The sequence below is a fragment of the Apium graveolens genome, chromosome 8, assembly GCF_009905375.1.
Source record: "Apium graveolens cultivar Ventura chromosome 8, ASM990537v1, whole genome shotgun sequence".
In the NCBI taxonomy this organism is placed as follows: domain Eukaryota; kingdom Viridiplantae; phylum Streptophyta; class Magnoliopsida; order Apiales; family Apiaceae; genus Apium; species Apium graveolens.
In genome coordinates this window covers 21,671,561-21,693,373 of record NC_133654.1, presented here as the reverse complement: position 1 = coordinate 21,693,373, position 21,813 = coordinate 21,671,561, and the positions used below count along the sequence as shown (strand labels likewise).

The 21,813-nt window shown below is 33.3% G+C and overlaps 1 protein-coding gene and 1 long non-coding RNA gene across 3 annotated transcripts; both read right to left on the bottom strand.

Moving 5' to 3' along the window:
• Positions 1-4,965: 4,965 nt before the first annotated feature.
• Positions 4,966-13,865, bottom strand: LOC141680999 (short-chain dehydrogenase TIC 32, chloroplastic-like). Its single transcript, XM_074487063.1, has 8 exons — positions 13,589-13,865; positions 13,113-13,344; positions 12,911-12,993; positions 12,643-12,799; positions 12,332-12,422; positions 5,630-5,717; positions 5,451-5,497; positions 4,966-5,366 (listed from the first exon to the last, which is right to left on the bottom strand). Exons 1-8 carry the CDS (start codon positions 13,692-13,694, stop codon positions 5,202-5,204), a joined length of 969 nt encoding a protein of 322 aa, XP_074343164.1. The 5' UTR covers positions 13,695-13,865; the 3' UTR covers positions 4,966-5,201.
• A 2,389-nt stretch (positions 13,866-16,254) lies between these two features.
• LOC141677013 (uncharacterized) lies at positions 16,255-19,068 on the bottom strand. 2 transcript variants are annotated; one of them, XR_012557288.1, is made up of 5 exons: positions 18,825-19,068; positions 18,650-18,705; positions 17,897-18,023; positions 16,753-17,074; positions 16,255-16,650 (listed from the first exon to the last, which is right to left on the bottom strand). It is a non-coding gene; the product is annotated as an uncharacterized LOC141677013 (long non-coding RNA). The 2 variants fall into 2 exon arrangements; XR_012557287.1 differs by having other exon boundaries at positions 16,753-18,023.
• Between the last annotated feature and the right edge of the window lie 2,745 nt (positions 19,069-21,813).

Here is a 21,813-nt window from a genome sequence, read left to right as displayed (position 1 = left end):
TCCAAGTTGATGCAGAGATGAATTTGCAGAATATATTAATGTTGAGATGACCTCAGTTGTGACGTTGTGATAATTTTCTGGTCAAAGCAGCCAATCCAGCGCATGACAAGTCTACAAGTCATTTATCTGTAACATTAAAAAATTAGAACTCATTGAACAGCTTGTAAAACTCGTTCAAATATATCTGACTTTCAATAATCGTTTTGACAAAGTCAATTGTGTCAATATCTTAATTGCAGTTATTCGTTAATTACATATTTTTCTTTTAATACGTGATAATCAATAACGTCGGCAATTCGTTCGTTTCGTCTACTTTCGTGTCGTGTATTTTCGTGTTTCGTATCATGAATACCTAATTCAAACACGAATCATTAAAGATTCGTTTCGTTCCGTGTTCGTGTACCTTCATTTCGTGTACGTTTCGTGTCGTTTTTCGTGTAATTTAAAATTAATAATAAAAATAAAGATAAAAAATATATATATTTAAATATTAAATTTTTACTTGTCGAGTTTTAAGTCAATAAGTCATAAAGAAGTGCAGTCAAGTGTTATGAAATTTAAATTTAAATCTATTTTGTATCCATTTTTGTAAATATTATATGTAAAATATTATTGTAAGATATATGTATTCATATAATTTTGATAAATTTATTTAAATATTTATTTATTTCGTGTACTTTCGTTTCGTGTCGTGTACCTAAGTGTAAATCCAAAACCGACACTAAATTTATCTGTGTACTTTCGTGTTCGTGTACCAAAAATCTCAAACCAAACCCCTTATTTTCGTGTCATGTTATCGTGTCGTGTACGAAATTTTCATCTCTAAAAACTTCTGCTGTTTTTGTTAATCGAATTTATTAAAATATTTTTTGTTATTATTTCATTTTGGAAAACAGTCATTCCTAAAATAAATGTATTCATCTTTTAATATTTACTAGTTTACACAAGTTCTCTAATATTATCATACTTTTTCATTTATATATTATATATAGACAAAATAATGAAGGTAAAAATAGAAACACGAGTCTCTACTCTATTACTCCCTCCATCCCAATTTATTTGTCTTATTTGAATTTTTATGGTTAAATTGACCCAATTTTGACTGAAAATTTCATATAGTATAATATCGAAAATACTTATAAGATTTATATCATTAGAAAGTATGTTTAATTTACTTTTATATTTATATTTTAATTTTTTAAAATAATGAAAGAATGAGTTTTTATTTATGGTCAAAGTTGAGTCAATTTAAATAAGACAGATAAATTGGGACGGAGGGAGTATTTTCATTTAGCCTGATTTCTTATTTCAAACCCATACACATACCATTTTTTGAAGAAAACAATCTCCAGAGTATTTTATTTCGACCAGTTGATCTACCGTTTAAACTTCAAACGATATTAAAAATAATTATTATTGTTTCGAAAAATTTCTGACATCTTTTATCGCATTTGCATTCCCGAAAGCTGAATCATGAAAACACAGTCCTATGATTTACTCAATTTACCATGTTACAATTTGATTCATAATGGTTGCACCAGATTTTCATTTCTGTTTGTCCGTGACCAGCTCAATCTCCTTTTATCGCCATGACTTCGACATATGAGCCCATTCAGATTGAATCGGGCATTTTACAAGACAAGAAACTTGAGTAATTTAATGGTATATTGCATATTTTATATCGGCTGTGTCAAAGGTAGCCCTTATGAATTGTATAAAAATTACAACTTGCAATTTGTAATACACGGCGGCGGGTTTTGGTGCTCCGCTGGAACAACATGCCTCTCATTTTGGACTACTAATGATTCTATTTTTGTAATAATCATTCAACATTAAATACAAAATCAGGGGTCCTGTTTGATATTATTGAATGAGATTAGAGTGTATTAGGTAATAAATTCATTTCCAATTTTTTTACCAAATAACGTGATATATACTTGATACATTTTGATTTGGGGTGCGTATATATGTATACGTGATTCATATTATTATTAAAAATTTAGTAATTATACAATATATACAAGATTTTGGGAAATATATTTGGGATATTTAGCATTTTCCATGAGATTATGAACCTCTGATCTTAAATTGCCGCAAATCATGGATCTTACTAACGTTAAATTTAAGAAAATTGTTTGATTTCTAGAAACGAAAATAGTATTAGGAACACAAAATTGGATACGCAAAATAGTTTGATAAGATTGACATGAATATATTAAAATTCATCTTATTAATAATTTGTATAATAATCAATCAAAATATGTTAACTGATATTTTATGACATTTTTGAACCATTTTGAGATCCAATTTCAACTCCCTAAAATTTTTCAAACCCCAAACTTTTAAAGCTCCGCTGCGAGGAGAATTAGAGAAAGTGTCCATGCAAAGCTGGAACATTGTACAGACAAGAATTGGCATAATGCTCCCCATGAGGGCACCGTAATTATGCCACGAAACATAAAAAGATGTTTAAACCATAATTTATGTGCTTAATTGCTTAAAAGCAAGTCCTAGGAATATGTGTATTAGTTTGATGATAAGTTAAGCAAAACACTTAAGTAGAAATCTAGTGTTTGTAGCCTCAACGGATAAGACCATCTTGACTATTCGTTGAAGGAGTAGTTTTACTTAGCAATAAGTTTAGTATTGTAGCACATTTCACTCTCTGGTTTCAAGCTGTAATTCTTAGATGTTGTTAGGAAATAATCAGTAATGTTGACTACTAATGGATGTACAAATAGGATGGCTAATTGTAAATATTTCATGCCTTGTAATTTTGTATAAGTGAAGAAGTGTCAACGGATATTGAAGACCTTCAACGGATAAGAAACAAAGTTTCAACGGATGTCTCTAATTGCTTCAACGGATAATATCCATCAACGGATAAGTGCTTCAACGGATAAAGACTTCAACTGTAATGCATCAACGGATAAAACTTCAACGGATAAAGCCTCAACGGATAAGGCATCAACGGATGAAAGTTTCAACGGATGCTTAGTTCATTAGCAGTTGATAGTGACAATTCACAAGCTGACAGAGGCACATGGGTTGACAGAGACATACTGGAATGTGGAAACCTCTAGGAGGAATCAAGAAAATGCAGCATTTCCATTCTGATGCAAACAAGGAAGTATTCAAAGATTTACAGATTATCCTAGATTGCATTGGATAGAGAAATGAAGAAGAAACATGTGAAGAATCTTTTCAACTGTATTTTACAGTTTGTCTTCACTTGTAAACTTGGTGATATATAAACCAAGTAGCAGCTAGTAATTAGATATGAATTTTCCTTGAGCTGTTTAGAAATATCAAAAGAGAAAATCATCTAGTTTGTACTAGGAAGCAGCTGTGATTTAATTCTTTGAATCACAGATTTTCTGAAATAACACATTTCTGGTGGAACAACAAATCCACCAGAAAAGTTTATAAGTTCTTTGTGCTCATTACATTTGTGTTTGAATATATATATCTGTCTGCATCAGCTTCAAGCAATTCACACACATTTGATCACTCAAACACTTAGCCTTAGAAACTGCTCAAAACTTGAAAAAATTTTGAGATTTACATTCAACCCCCCTTCTGTAAATCTCATTGTTAGTCCACTGGGAATAACACCAACACTGCCTAAAAACTTGTCCTAAGTTAAAATTTGAGATAATTTGGATAAAAAAGTATTCCAATAATATCCTAGTGGTGTTTTAAAATACCAAAACATTTATTATGTGCCTCATTTTTAAGGCACCACTAACTAGAGTAAAGTTCTATGGAGTCCACCTTTTAATTGGAGTCATCGGAGTCCATATATGTTCTGCAAGTAAAATATAGCTTAAAATATTGCAAAACATTTTATTTTTCGACAAACATCACTATTCTATTAAAAATCTTGTAGATTGCATATATTTTATAAACAGAACATTGCAAAAATATATTATTCTACAAAATATGTTTAGTTTGCAGAACATAAATGTTCATGTTGCAGAACATATTGCAGAACATACATACTGTACTGTAAATATATGAGATTTGCATGATTTTGTTGAAGTTATGCTATTTGTGTAACATATTTTGCAAAATAATACGTTTTACAATATATTTTATTTGCAGAGAACGTAGATGGACTTCGAGGACTCCGACAAAAAGGTGGACTCCATAGAACTCAGCCCAACTAACTATGTCATATCTTATTTATTTAAATTAAAAAATTATTTGCCTCCCTTTTTACACACTTCTCTTCTCTCATCATTTACATTCCCTCATTATAATTCAAATATATTATTATTTTAGTAATAAGACACAAATATAAGATATATTGTTGGAGTTGATTTACAATAAAATTATTTTAAATCATTAAAACACAATATTTTATTATATTTATAATACGTTTACTACTAGTACATTGTTAGACTTGACGATAGCGAAGGAAAATGCTCTGGTTCAAGGCGTTCAAGTTCAGTTGCCTAGTCTGTTAGACCAGGATAGAAAATTTGAGTTTTGTTTTATTATAGCATCTCCAATCATAAAAAATTTCAGTTTTATATGAGCAAAATTGGGTCAAGTTCTAACATATGCAATCATATATGAGCGAAAAATAGAATAAACACCGAATATGTAAATGTAATGGCTCGCGTCACTTGAATCCCTTAATTTATTTAGAATTTAACGTTTTGGTGAAAAATTTCCTGGGCGAGTAGAAAATTTGGCATCCGTTGGAGACACCAGCAGGCTGAGGCAGCAGCCAGTCCCTCACAAATTTCTGAGTAATTAACAAAAGCTAAAACAAGTTATTACTCCCTCTGTTTTATTTTATATGTCGCTTGATTTTTTTGCATATAACTTTAAGTAATTTGACAACATAGATAAAATAAAAAAAATTATTTTTTTTTCTGAATTAAAGTTTTAGTTATACATTTTTATTTACGAAAAAAAAAAATTAAAATTATTATTGTAACTATACGGTCAAAATACTTAGAAATGTGTGTAGCTTGGAAATTGTTCTTTTTCAGAAACTGTAATCTTCTTTGACAACAAAGTTAACAAGTAATGAAAACCTAAAACTTGCCAGAGGTCTATGAGTTCTCTAGCATTACAAAGAATACAATGCAAGTTGGTTCACACATAACTGGCATAATAATGCACAGGCGGTTCAAAATTTAAGAAATGATGGAGATTTAAAGACGAAGGCTCCAAATAAGTGCGCATAACTACTTTGGATCTGTCAAGTTCAAACTGTAGTCCCAGAGTTTCTTGGCCAATTCGGAATCTTTAGCCAATTTGCTTGGTTCCACTTTGTTGTTGTCAGTGAAATAGCCTCCGCTAATCCCTTCAACTTTCGGATTCAATGCCAAGTAACATGTAGTTGATGCTCCCTGAAACCAACAATTATGTCATCACCTATGAACTAAATTATGCGACAGAAAGATATTAACTGAACACAAAGACCAAGAACTAACCTGTTCAATGTTCTTAAGTACGTGTACTGCAATCTTATTCATTATCCCTGCGATTGAGAAGCAATAAGAAGTTTGGTATTGAGAGGACACACTATCAAATGACAACTTGATACAGAGCATAATCTTAGGCGATGATGTTAAAGTCAGAGCCACGTTAAGGGCAATGCTTAGACACTTACAGTTAGTAACTCCACCATTAGATGTAAAGAGGTTGGTGGCTATAAGTCCCGGATGAAGTGAATTTGCAGTTATATTAACTCCTTCTTCCTGGTAGGTACAAAAGAAGATACTCAACAAGTATTACAAGACAAATATTATGAGGAACAACATGAGGGAACTTAATCACCGCTTTAATAAAAGGGAAAGAACTGTTGGAAAATATGGGTATAAGTCCCATATTGGTAAGTCATATTTTTGAGCATTATGACTAAAAGATGTGTGAGATATGATGATATTCTCTTAATAATGGAAATTATTATTTTCCATTAGAATTTGGCTCAAATATTATGGCATAAATTAATTTGATTTTGTTTCAGATTAATTGATATGGTGTATGTCTTGATATATTCAATCTGATTCTGTTTCAGATTATTTATGGAATAGAGTAGCTTGCAAGTATTACACCGATTCCATAATTAATGATATTTAATTATGGAAAAGAGTAGCGCACAAGTCTATCTACACCTATATAAACACCTCTAAGGCGTTAGGGTTAGACACACCAAAAACATATTCGTCTCTAAACACAAATCTCTCTCTCTCGGTGATAGTTTCGTGCCCGTTCAAGCTCGCTGAAGGTGCTCGTTATCCGTAACGCCGCCGCTACCTCGTTTTATCCTGGGAGGCTATCGACTCGCACATACGGTGAGAGGCGAAATAGCTTTAAGGAGACAGTTTCAACTGGACTCGAGGATCTCTCTTCTGTTTATATCTTTTCTTCCTCCGTTTGATTTCGTTTACTCACGCACACACTTGTTTGATTATTTGTATTAATCGCAGATTGTTTTCACAATCTTAAAGCTATTTATTTTATATACATCTGTGACTGATACATCTGTATCTGCTTGTTTTGTTGAGTAACAGATCGATGGAGAACCAAACTGTGAACGATTCGATGAACATGACGGCTGATCCCAACGCACAGATCACTGGATCTGATGGGGTTCACCAGCAGCCGATTAACCCTAACGCACGGATCGTACGATCTGATGGGGGTCAAACGCCTGTTGGACATGTGCCTTCGGGACATGTGCCTGTGGGACACACTGTCATTGGACAGTTTAGTGTTCCTCTTGGACAGATATCGGCAGGATTCACTCCTCCGACCATACCTGCGGTGCCTACTGGTGTGCATACACCTGTAGTACAGACGCACGTACCATCTGTTCCACCCGTGGTGCCTGCTGCACCTGTTATGCCAACTGTGCCTGCTGCACATGCTGAAAAACCTGAGAAGTTCAACGGAACGAACTTCAAACGTTGGCAACAAAAGATGCACTTTTATCTGACCACGTTGCATATGGATCGCTTCCTTAAGGAAGAACCACCGTTGCTCACTGCTGAGAGTAACATGCAGACTGTGTATGCTGCTGATGCTTGGAAGCACTCCGACTACATCTGTCGGAACTATGTGTTAAATTGTTTGTCTGACTCGTTGTATAACGTATACAGCGCAAAGCCAACAGCTAAGGTCTTATGGGAGTCACTTGACCATAAGTATAAAACCGAGGACGCTGGGGCAAAGAAGTGGATTGTTGGCCGCTTTCTTGATTATAAGATGGCAGACTCTAAGACTGTGGTCAGTCAGGTGCAGGAACTGCAGGTGATCATTCATGACATTCATGCTGAGGGAATGGTCATAAGTGAGTCTTTCCAAGTTGCTGCTGTTATTGAAAAGCTTCCACCTGGATGGAAAGATTTCAAGAACTACCTTAAGCACAAGCGAAAGGAGATGTCTATGGAGGATCTTATTGTTAGACTTCGTATTGAAGAAGACAACAGAGGGTCCGAGAAGAAAGTTAACGTTGCCACTGAGAAGGCAAACATGGTGGAGCATGCTCAAAGCTCCAAGCCCAAGAAGGCTAATTCTGGTAAAGGGGCAAAGCTGGCACCCAAGGGAGGGATTTCGAAGTCGAAATTTCAAGGGAAGTGCTACAACTGTGATAAAGTTGGTCATAGGTCTTCTGACTGCAAGAAGCCCAAGAAGCCCAACAAGAAGAAAGAAGCAAACATGGTAGAGAATATCTCCAAGGAGATGGGTGACATAGACCTCTGTGCTACGGTCTCTGAAGTGAACCTGGTCGGTTCTAATCCACGTGAATGGTGGATTGATACTGGTGCTACTAGGCATGTTTGCTCAGACAAGGCGGTTTTCTCTAGCCTCAAAGCTTCCGATGCTGGTGAGAAACTCTACATGGGGAATTCAGCAACTTCTACCATTGAGGGTGAAGGCATGGTGATCCTGAAGATGACCTCTGGGAAGAATCTGACTTTGAAGAATGTACTTTATGTGCCTGATATTCGCAAGAACCTTGTGTCTGGTTCTCTGTTGAATAAGCATGGCTTTCGCATTGTAATAGAGTCAGATAAAGTTATTTTGTCTAAGAGTGGTATGTTTGTAGGCAAGGGTTATTTAACTGATGGGCTTTTTAAGCTCAATGTAATATCCGTTAAGGACGATAATGAAATGAAGAATTCTTCTGCTTACTTGCTTGAGTCTCCTAATTTATGGCATGCTAGATTAGGACATGTAAATTATGACACTTTACGACGTTTAAGTGCAAAAGAATACATACCTAAACTTACTATCGATCCAAAACATAAGTGTGAGACTTGTGTTGAGGCAAAATTAACGAGATCATCATTTAAACGTGTGGAAAGGAACACCAAAGTGCTAGACCTAATACATAGCGACATATGTGATTTAAAATTCGCTCCAACAAGAGGAGGAAACAAGTATTTTATTACATTCATTGATGATTGTACAAAATACTGCTATGTATATTTGTTGAAAAGCAAAGACGAAGCTATAGATAAATTTAAAATCTATAAGGAAGAAGTTGAGACACAACAAACTGAGAAAATCAAAACGATACGAAGTGATCGTGGAGGTGAATATGTTGAACCGTTTGGGGAATTCTGTTCACAACATGGTATAATCCATGAGGTCACTGCACCATACTCCCCTCAGTCAAATGGTGTGGCTGAAAGGAAGAATCGTACTCTGAAAGAGATGATGAATGCGATGTTGTTAAGCTCTGGGCTCCCACAATCGATGTGGGGAGAAGCCATCTTAAGCGCAAATAATATTTTAAATATTACGATGCGCAAGAATAAGGATGTAAGTCCTTATGAAATGTGGAAGAAAAAGAAACCAAGTTACCAACACCTGAAAGTGTGGGGGTGCCTTGCAAAGGTACTGATCCCTACACCGAAGAAGGTGAAGATAGGTCCTAAGACTGTGAATTGTGTCTTCATCGGATATCCTCCACACAGCACTGCATATCGGTTTCTTGTTCATGAATCCAAGATTTCTGATATTCAAAAGAATACCATTATGGAATCAAGAAATGCCTCATTTTTTGAGACGATGTTTCCCTGTAATCCAGGAAACCAACAACCTACGACGTCTAAACGATCTCATGAGTCTGTAGATGACGATAATGAGAGTGACGAAAGTGAAGACGAAAATGTGGGGGTAGTGAGAAGGAGCAAAAGACAACGAACGGAGAAATCCTATGGGTCTGATTTTATGACCTATTTGCTCGAAGAAGGTGACCCAAAAACTTATAAGGAGGCGGTTACCTCACCTGATGGACCTATGTGGAAAGAGGCCATCAAGAATGAAGTTGATTCAATTATGCAAAATCATACTTGGGAATTAGTGGACTTGCCAACTGGATGCAAACCATTAGGTAGCAAGTGGGTTTTCAAGAAGAAGTTGAAAACTGATGGCACTATTGATAAGTATAAGGCCAGACTTGTAATTAAAGGATACAAGCAACAAAAAGGCCTTGATTACTTTGATACATATTCTCCTGTAACGAGAATAACGTCCATAAGGATGATGTTTGCTATTGCTGCAATGCGTAATCTAACTGTACATCAAATGGATGTGAAAACAGCTTTCCTAAATGGAGACATAGATGAAGAAATCTATATGGAACAACCTGAAGGGTTTGTTGTCCCAGGACAAGAAAGGAAAGTGTGTAGATTGGTGAAATCATTGTATGGTTTGAAACAAGCGCCTATGAAATGGCATGAAAAAATTGATGAGGTCGTGCTGGCCAATGGTTTCAAAATCAATGAATGTGATAGCTGTGCCTATTACAAGGATAACGAGAACAGCTATGTCAAGGAGAATGACAATGGCTATGTCATGATGACACTATATGTAGATGATCTACTTATTGCTGGAAGCAATGATAAAGTTATCAAATCTACAAAGGACATGTTGAAATCAAGGTTCGACATGAAAGATATGGGACTAGCAAATGTAATTCTGGGAATTCAAATTTCTAGAACATCAGAGGGTCTCGCATTAAGTCAACCACATTATGTTGACAAGATCCTTGAGAAGTTTCTTAAGGATGACTTTGAGAAAGCTAGGACACCTGTAGATATGACTTTGCACCTATCCAAGAACAAAGGTGTAGCTGTTTCCCAATTGGAATACTCGAGGATAATTGGTAGTCTGATGTACCTCATGAGTTGTACAAGACCAGACATTGCATACTCAATTAGCAAGTTGAGTAGGTTTACGAGTAATCCGGGAGCTGATCACTGGAAAGCGATTATAAGGGTACTAAAGTACTTGAGGGGAACTCGAGACTATGGACTGCACTATGGCAGATACCCAGCAGTATTAGAAGGATATACTGACGCAAATTGGATATCTAGCAAGAAAGCACTTAAGTCTACGAGTGGCTATGTGTTTACATTAGCTGGAGCGGCAATATCATGGAAATCCTCAAAACAAACGGTGATAACTCATTCCACGATGGAAGCTGAGTTTGTGGCACTAGATAAATGCGCCGAAGAGGCTGAATATCTACGTCAGTTTCTGGAGGATATTCCAAGATGGCCAAAGCCTGTAACTGCAATAGGGATTCACTGTGATAGTCAATCCGCTATTGGCAGAGCACAGAGCACGATGTATAATGGAAAGTCTCGTCATATACGACGACGACACAGTTCCATTAGACAATTGATCTCAACCGGAATTATCACTATTGACTATATACCGTCAAAGGATAATATCGCGGATCCACTAACCAAAGGGTTATCAAGAGAAGTGGTTGAGAAATCATCGAGAGGGATGGGCCTTAAGCCTATTGCTTAACGGCATCATGGTGGACACCCAACCATTGCTGACTGGAGATCCCAAGAACTTGGTTCAATGGGACAACTAAATCATGATGACCAAATCACTGTGGGGGTAACCCCTGGCCTGTTCCTATGATGAGGAAACAGTGAGACCCGTAAGGTACGAGGTTAAGCTTTGAGCCTTTAATGATCTTTGATGAATACGTGGAGCTCAGGAGTGAACGCATGGAATTCAGTTGAGTAAACGCGGGTTACTCTATAAGATAAAGATCACCTATGTGGGAGAGAAGTGGGGCCGCTTCAAAGGAGAATTGCGAGGCACAATTCTTTAGAAACTTCTGCAGAACCAGGACGATGTTCCATGGCCAAAATGGACATACTCATGAGAGCTGAACGAGTCAGAAACGATATAGTGATAAGTATATCATCGTTTACATAAACGGTCGAACAGTTCAAGGACAAGCACGTCTACTGTCTACCAGTAAAGTCGGTATGCTTACTCGAGCGAAGGTTCAAGGAGCATTCTCTACCTATCGTATGCTATATCTGATCGAAGAAACTATCACCAAGTCAAACTCCGTGTATGTCTGTCTGTCTGTCTGGTGTGTGCTACTAAGATTACCAATCTCACCCATGTGGGGGATTGTTGGAAAATATGGGTATAAGTCCCATATTGGTAAGTCATATTTTTGAGCATTATGACTAAAAGATGTGTGAGATATGATGATATTCTCTTAATAATGGAAATTATTATTTTCCATTAGAATTTGGCTCAAATATTATGGCATAAATTAATTTGATTTTGTTTCAGATTAATTGATATGGTGTATGTCTTGATATATTCAATCTGATTCTGTTTCAGATTATTTATGGAATAGAGTAGCTTGCAAGTATTACACCGATTCCATAATTAATGATATTTAATTATGGAAAAGAGTAGCGCACAAGTCTATCTACACCTATATAAACACCTCTAAGGCGTTAGGGTTAGACACACCAAAAACATATTCGTCTCTAAACACAAATCTCTCTCTCTCGGTGATAGTTTCGTGCCCGTTCAAGCTCGCTGAAGGTGCTCGTTATCCGTAACGCCGCCGCTACCTCGTTTTATCCTGGGAGGCTATCGACTCGCACATACGGTGAGAGGCGAAATAGCTTTAAGGAGACAGTTTCAACTGGACTCGAGGATCTCTCTTCTGTTTATATCTTTTCTTCCTCCGTTTGATTTCGTTTACTCACGCACACACTTGTTTGATTATTTGTATTAATCGCAGATTGTTTTCACAAGAACTTCATGCATAACTCAGACTGGAAAAAGAACTTTTAAGTTTTTGATGAGTGTTTTAAAAAATTAATTGTATATGTCCTACACATTTGGCTTCTTATATGTTTACTATAAATGTATGGATTAGGTATTTGAAAGCATCATCAAATTTGGTTCTAATTATTACTCAGATCAAAGTAGAATATTAGGTTAAGCTAGCAAAAGTTACCCAGTGAAAACTCCAAAACACTAAGCCATTCACAGATATATTCAAGCAAGGATAAAATATAACCTTGAAGCGCCTTGCAAGCTCGTTAGTGTGCAGCACATTACAAAGCTTTGATTGTCCATAAGCAGACACTCCGAAAGTGGAGTTGCTATAGCTGAAATAGTGATAAGAAACCGATGAATTAGTTAGATTATAGTGTCACATGTTGCAAGCAGACATTGCTTTATCAAGAACAAAGAGTTTTATTAAACAAATATTTGGTGTGGGGCTTCAAATTGTGTTTGTCAGTAATATAGTTAGTGTTGTTTACTTAGCACATAATCAATTCTTAGATGATGAACAAAAATCAGATTAAGCAAATGCAAACTGATCACCTTTTTTCATCATTGATCTTATCAAAACGAATGCCCTCTTTGTGAACACCTTTTCTGTGCAAGTCTGATGCTATATTGATAATTCTTCCTTCTTTCTGGCTTTCGCTTGCTGTCTTTTTCATGGTCTCCAACAAAAGATTGGTCAAAAGAAATTGACCTGAGAAAAGTGTGAGATGAAGGGTTCATCAATTAAGAGGACAAGATTGTTTAATTGTCAAAGTCACAATACAAATATATTGAATCATAACTTGTTAGTAGTCTAACATACCTAAATGGTTGACAGCAAAAACTTGTTCAATGTTGTCCTTTGAAAGTGTAAACTTGGCAGCAGGTATGATACCTGCATTGTTACTGCAATTTCCAACAACAGAAAATTTAGTTTACGTACGGCCTCTAAATGGAAATACTATGTAATTATTTGATCGGTTATGCAGATGGTAAGAGCGAACCCTATCACATAGTTTCCTTACATGAGGATATTAAGAGGAAGACACGAGGAAACATAGTCGGAAGCAAATTTCCTGATAGAGTCCATTGAATTAAGATCGATTTCCATGACATCTATTCTAGCATTGGGGATCTTCTGGAGGAATTCTTCTTTAACTTTTCCACCAGCAGTAACATTTCTCACTCCCATAACTACATGAACCCCGCGCAAGGCAAGGACTCGTGCAGTCTCTTTTCCAATACCATTTGTTGATCCTGTCATTAAGAAGATTGTCAACACATATCCAAAACTTAATTTTGAGTATGCAACAGCAGAATTTAGGTACAATATGCATATTAATGCATCTATTGAAGGAGCAAAATAGTGTCATTTGGTAGCACAAAATTATAGCTAGAGGCCTTAATGTAATGTTATCGTCTCGGAGTGACCTCAGGTAACTATACGAGATTATAAATATTTTGAGTATAAAATGATGAAAATGAAAAAAAGAATATAAACCTGTGACAATGGCAGTTAAGGAAGTTCCGTCAATTCCCTCTGTAACTTGCTCTGCAGTGTTAGCAGCAGAGAAACCAGATTCACCTTTGCCTCCAAATCTCCACATACTCTCTTTTGTGTGTGTGTAGTTTGTGTGATTTTGATAATTGTTTTTGGAAATTAACAAATTAACAGAATTCTAAGTAAAGATAATAGATTTTCTTGTATGAAATAATATTGAATGAAATGAAACATTGCATGGGGAGATGTTATATAGATGATCAAAGGCAACCTCATTTGTGACGTTAATGGGGGTTCCAAAATTCGAGATCGAACGAGTCAGACACCTGAATTGACTCCATCCGTCAACCAGAATAGTCTACCTCTTGCATTTTTATTTTACTTTTTATTATATAACGTGTGTTACATCTTAAATTTCTATTTAAAAAAGAAAATTTGAAAAATAATTAATGAAAATATGTGTTCAATATATCATAAATTATGTGTAAGAGTCCAATTGCACAGGTAAATAGGGACGGATAGAATATTTTTTATAAATCAAATAATTTTATATTTTTTTTAATTAATATCCCACTTACGCGAATCTAAACTTATCATTACTTGAAATTAAACCTAGAACTTCAGGTCTAATTCATAAGAAGGTTAGTAAAACATTCAACCAAACACGTAAAATCACTTTAAATCGAATCTAGAACCCGTTTGAACTAAAAGAACACGTTGTACCGGGGGCTTCTTATTGATTATGGGAGGTATAGTACATTTTAATAGTTTAATGCCACATATAATAATCTCTAAGGCGGCTTTGAATTCCTGTAAAGTCCAATTATTCAACTGTAAAGCCAGCTACTTTGTTTATTTTATGATTATCACTAATTCACTATGATGTTTTATGCTTAATCTTGTATTTTGATACATGAGGTTTTAGTAGTGTATCTTTTTTAGATTTTTAAACAATAAACATTCCGTAGTTGCCGTAGCTGGTGGTGGCGGGGATGAATGATCGCATGAGCTTAGAAAAACTAAAAGCTAAAATCAGCGGAAGGATATAAACGTATATTGAATTGTATGTCTTGGGTTTGTAGTTATATCAAATATCGGTTTGCCCCGATATTCAGTATAAGGTAAATTATGTAGAAGTTACGTACCGTTCTTAAAAAAGTTGCGTACTTCCTCTGTTCTTAAAAAAAATTGACAGTATATGAATTTTAAAAAATAAATACATTTAAGTTTGACCACAAACCATAAATTATATTTTACTGGTTTATAATTTTAGAAATTTAAAGATTAGGAATGACGGTAATTCAAAAATACTTTCTAGCGATATTCTTTTCATAAATTTTATGAAATAGCAATTAATAATTATTAGACAAATTCAACTTTGTTTGACTTTAAAATTTCATATAACGCCAGAATTTACGAAACAGATTGAGTTAGGAAATAATAATCGACACATTTGTAATATGTATTTTGGTTTGTTGAAGTTTAATGGTGTTGTGCCAAACGATAACTTCTCTTTCATGTATCTTGTTTCACTCAAATATTTGCTTTCATATTGATGAAATTTTAACTCACATCCTGATCATTTCGTGATCCTGGTCGAATTTCAGTTATGAAAATGATTTCTTGGCATTTATTTTATCTCGCATCTTATGATGAAATTTGACTTTGATTTTTTCTACTTCAGTTATTTTTTAGATTTCAAAGAATCAAATATCAATTTCATCATGATTCTAGCCAAATAGCAAGTTTTAGTAATCCAATTAAAACTCAAAATGAGCTCAACGGCCTCCTACTTTACAATATTTTAATTTTGTGTAATTTCAATTTTCAACTTTGATAAAAAGATCAAATTTGAAATGAGCGACTCACTTGAATTTTTCAAACACAGACACTCACCTACTTGAAATTTAACTATTTAACTTATATAAATATACAATTGGTAGGGTGTTGTTCCCTGAGTAAAGGAAAATGTATCTTATACACTGCTCCAATATCATTATATATGTATTATAATTGCTCAGATCGAAGCATTTGTTTTACCGATATGTAATAACTAGTTGAACAAATCGCGCTTCGCGCGGTTGCGAAAAACATTATAAAAAATACATGAATAACATTGTTATAAGTTATAACATCATTTCTTTGCTTTCTGAAAAATGAGATGTCAGTCATTGCATTCACGTACTTCCTTAGTTTTGTCTTTGAACACAAGTACAAATAGCAGCTACTGAAATGACAAAAACACTAATACTCTACATTCAACAAAATTTTCATCATATCTCTGCTCATGCCTTCTTTTTCATTCCCATCAACCTATTTTCATATGATAACTGTACATTCCTATGTTAACGCTAAAATTGAAACCAAATACACGAAAGAGTTGTCAAATAAAATATAAACTTATTATTTGTAGATATATAATATAATATAATGTTAAATTTTGTATTATGATATACACATAGAAAATTAGAAAGCTAACATTTTTCTCTTTCTTCAGTATCAGAAATATTTTGAAAACACTTTTGTTTGAAAATTCCTGCAACCAAGGTATAGATTATTTATAAGTCATTCTTGTCATTATGCCATAAAGAGTGCACATACATCTTATTCTCACTTCTCACTGCCATTTTATTTAAATTGGCACATTACATTTTGTTAGGAGCATGAAACACCAAGAAAAAGTACATCTTATTTTAGATGTCAAAAGGAACACCATTGCATACACAGTCAAAATCACAATTAATATCTAGTATCTAACCCTACAACCAACCTAACTGAAAACTTGGCACTGCTATAATTTCACACTTTTTAACTTCATAAATTCTTAAAAAAGAAATTTATCAACCTTGGGATCTTAAACACGGACAAAAGTTGCCAATAGCATCTTCCTCTAAAAGCGGGTCTATTGATACTTGTAATCACTCTGTAAATAATCGTGGAAAATTTAAAAATCCGCATGATTCTGAGATATCAGATAATAGATTATAGGCTCCTTCGAATGAGTGTCTTTACTCGCACATATACCTACCACCTCAGTAGCAGCCAAATGGTAATCATCATTCCTTAAATTCAATTTAAACTTTATGGTCAATACCGTTGAATATCATTTCTCCGTTACTGAGAAATGAAGTAAATTAGCGGAGAGATATTTAGAAAGGAGTTACCTGTATCCAGATCATGAATTTTGGCCCAGCAAAACTATCTTGTACATACATAATCATAAAGACGTGTATGTGGAGTGCGATTTCCGAGACTATAACACAATATCTTCAAGTGTTAGCTCACACTTTAATTATGCCCTCAGAGACTTTGGAACCTCCGGCACACAATTTAACAATGGTCTTCAATGGAAAAGAAAAGAAAAATGCATAATCTAGCTACTTAGCGCCCCACGTATAGAAAGGCAACACATACAAATTATCAAATGCCATTTCAGCATCACATAGCAAATCTAAGAAGCGTGATTCTACCAAATACGTTGGTGTCCTGGCAAGAATGGCGTGCAAGTATAATTGTTATTTTAAATATCTTAAAAAACATAACTTCAACAAATGTCCATAAGTGTCAGGAAATAAACAAACCAATATCACAAAATTCAGACTACAAGCATGCATTCAATATTAGGATCAGATTACTTATGTTGTGGTGCTCTACAATTTTGAATTATGCAGTTTTTTTAGTTAACAGCAAATTAGAGAGTATATATGGTTGCCACTTTGTTCCACATGTCATAAGAATTTTTCTAAGAGCTCTTTTGTTCGTTCATGGAACCTCTTAATCTAATATTAAGATTTACTATTTGTTACTCACATCAATAATTAATGCAAACTTAGCAACGCTAAAACTATATAGTGCTAAATTAAGGTTGAATAACATGCCTACATACACTATGTTGGGTGTAACTATATAGTGCTAAATTTAGGTTGAATAACATGCCTACATACAAATATTATAAGTCGTGACGAATTCATATGTAAATATGTATTCAACTTTAGGTGTGTAATTTGCAACTCCAATTTAATGAAGGGGCATTGGTAAATATTGTAACCTCGCGAAAGAATATTTTAAGAATGATACATAGCAAAACACATGTATTTATAATTAAGTAACAATTATTGTAAAAAGAATATATGTTCGGAATATTAACTAAAGAAACCAAAGACTTCCGAGTGTTTCACTGATAGGAAGAATTGAATCTTCAACCTTTTTTGTGTCTATAAGAACATAAACATGATTGAGCAACCAAAATTGTCATTAACAAAAGACTTACTTCTTACATTTAGCGAGTTTAGAAGTTTGGAAGCTTACTTTCAAATGAGAGGGGTGATCCCAATCCGAGTCCATTTAAGGGTGTAAAATGCATATTTATTAATTCGACATGTTGAAAACACTAACACATTTATCTTGTAGCAGGGCAGACTCATATCATTTTTCTCTGTAAAAAATATAAAAATTAAGAATGTATCAAAATAGATTAAAAGGTTAAATATCAACAATGGGCATATATAAAAAACTAATATGGACAAGCAAATATGCTAACACTCAGCAACTTACAAAAAGGGATGATAAAAGTATTCAATGAATGTTTTAATAAATTACTTTCAAATGACAAAAATCTGTCTTCTCCTCCAATGTACTCCCATGTGTATACAAAATTCTCAGTGATAAATATTCAAAAAACATGCCTCTAAAATTGTCGCCCAAATATTGTTGAGGAAGAAAATCTAGAATAAAAATCCAATTTATTTAGCATTATAAGGAGAACTCTTTTTCAGGAGTAACATAATCAAAATTAAAGAATAAAAATCCAATTTGTTAGCATTATAAAGAGAACTCTTTTTTAGGAGTAACATAATCAAAATTAAAATATAAGAAATTATATCTCATTCTGGACTTTTATCAAACATGAAAGCTGCATCTGAGACCTCGTATCCGAAAATTGTAAAACAAAAACACGAATAATTTTACGGAAGAAAAATTAAAATATATGCATACCATTATACAATATATAAGATGGGACACAAATTAAAAAATGGGAATTAAAACTGAGTTAAAACAAACCTGATTGTTGGAGACAATTCCCTCTGTCCTTGTAGCCTAGTTTTTGCGGTGCATGACTGCAAATACATAAATAAGCACCGATTGAATTGAATTTCGAAGGCATAAAGTCAAAAACCATTATATAAGATGGGACACAACTCAAAAAAATGGGAATTGAAATTGAGTTAAAACAAACCTGATTATTGGAGACAATTCCCTATGTCCTTGTAGCCTAGTTTTTGCGGTGCATGACTGCAAATACATAAATAAGCACCGATTGAATTGAATTTTGAAGGCATAAAGTGGAAAACTGATTGAGTGCGGGAGATGGAAAGCCAAAAGTTTTAAATGGATTGGATTCAAAAGACTTGGATATTATAAAAGCGATCAATTCGATGAAGGCTTCTGAAATGAAATGAGAGAAAATGATTTGGAGGATGCTCAGCCCATCCACGTCATACTCCCGTGATTTTCCTTTAGATAGATATATAGATTTCCCGAGCCACGTCATACTCCCGTGATTTTCCTTTATATAGATATTTAGATTTCCCGCAACCGGGAAAATGGCTAAAATATCTCTTTTTGGAGGTTACTTTCCAAAAAACTTATTTTGAAATATGTGATCCTAAATATTACCTAGACACTTGACTTCCGGTGAATTATCAGGATGGTATGTCATTTCTAGTGGAGAGTGGAATGTTTAGTGGGATAGTCGGTCAGTAGAGTATCATGTAATTTTTATTATTTTTAAAATATTTAAATGTTTGTTTAATAATTTTTAAAATTCAAGTATGGGTCCTATGTATACAATTTATACTATTTTAGAGCTCAACAATTACCTATTTGAGTTCTATAATATTTAAAAAATCAATAAAAATGCATATCGATTGAGGATCTAGGATTTAGGGCCTAATTTAAGGGTGGATATTAATTTAATATTTAAAAAAAAAATAAGTTTGAGCCCTATTTTTATAAAAAAAAAATTATATTACAGGGTTTAACAATTCTCCATTTGAGTTCTAGAAGTATTAAATGAATAAAAGGCAATTTGATTTAGGATTTAGGCATAACTATAATTTAAATGTAAACCTTAATTCAATAATTTTAAATAATAATCCAGTAACAAAAGAGTTTCTGACATGATACTCCACTAGAGAAGGAGTAGCTAAATTAATTAAAAACTTTATTATTGTTGTCCTACTGATTTCGATTCTCGCTCGTACCAAAATTTGTTGGAACACATAATTATTTATAAGACATATCTATACTATACTTTTATAAGCGAAACATGGTTTTGTTTGGTCAGACATTAACAACTTCCTAAAAAGTATGTTAACACCTTGCAAAATAACATTTAAATAAATTTAATTTAATTAAAAAAATTAAATCATGTATTTAATATAAATACAAACTCTATGAATTATTATTCAACTTATTAAATTCTAATCGCACTCAACTTTATTCTTACCTCTTTTGTAGGGAATCAAACACTTCCAATATTAATTTTAATATTTCAAATTATAATATAACAAAATAATTAATAAATCAAGAAAAAAATAAAAAATTTACTAAATCATCCGTGTACACCACTGTTATTCAAGACTCCCACTATCCTATATAGGCTCTGCATCCGCAAGTGTAGGAATACTTTTTAAGATTTTAACGATCAAAATTTTGAATCCTTTAGTAATGTAATACATACAGATTTCATTAATCTCAATAATATATAATTATTGTTTTTATAATATAATAAATTTACAAATGTTATAATCAATATGTGCGAATTTTAGGCTAGTAAATGTAATTAGTCAAAAAAATTATATCGAACAAAAAATCATAATTTTATTAGGAAAATTTTCCGGACTTTATCGTGTTGGGGCGATGGCCCTAAATGCCCAACACAGGAAAAAGATGGCCCAAAATGCCCATATCTGAAATGTATGGCCCAAAACGCTGACGGGATACGCATTTTGAAAAGGAGTATCTGAATTTACAAAAGACACGCATTTTGTAAATGCACAACCCATGATACGTATTTTAAGAATGCGTGCATTCACTTATTTTTTTTAAAAAAAATTGCATAAGATACGCATTTTGTACATATGTATCCCTGTATAAGCATTACATAATTGCGTATTAAACTTTAAATTATTTTTTTAATATGTTTTTTTTCATTTTCCTAGCTGAAACAGAAGGAAATATACGCATGTAATACATGTGTATCCCGTGATGCACATTCACGTGACACATGTGTATCTGATCGGTATTTTGGGTCATATATTTCATATTTGGATATTTTGAACCGTTGATGTTGAAATATGGATATTTTGAGCATTTTCTCATCGTGCCGAGACTTGAGACGTTAGACATTCCTTTTTGCAAGCATTACCGCTACATCAAAATTCTCCCGCTGCTTCTGATAAAAGTGTTTGTTAATATATATTTGAAACTAATAATTTTAGTATTGTAACTTACATGTTGTTTTTAAATTTTAATATACATATCTATCAATACTATATACTATAATCTATATTATCTATCTATTATTATTATTATATAAAATATGAAATATTAAATTTTTTATTATAATACCTATTTTTCAGTACACAAAGGAAAGTAATTCCCACCGGACTACTCTTCTATTACTTTGTTAGTAACCTAATACTCAACAATACCATGGAGACTTTTTTCTTTTTTGTTAAATACAATGGAGTCTTCACTCCCTAGAATTTTCAGGGGGATTTATATACCCCATTAAAGGTCTCCTATTTAACATAGGCAATTGTATTAATATACTATTTCATTATTGTAATAATTGTGATTATATATTATAATAAGTTATATCTATTATTGATACTATTAATAAATTAATATTCAAAAAATAATTAATTAATGACAAATATATTTAAATATTTATAATAACATTTAGACAAAATACAATAATACATATTATTCACCCGGACCAAAAACATTATACTATTGAACCGTATAAAATAAAATTCAAATCAAAATATAATTTGTTAATTGGTATAATGAGATAAGATAAAATAAAATAATATATACTATTTATTCATATTAAAAAAATAAACTATTTAGACGAGTTAAAATAACAAATAAAAAAACTAACTGTAGTAAATTGGATTTGGTGCATCAGACTAAAATAAAATAATAAATATTATTGACAC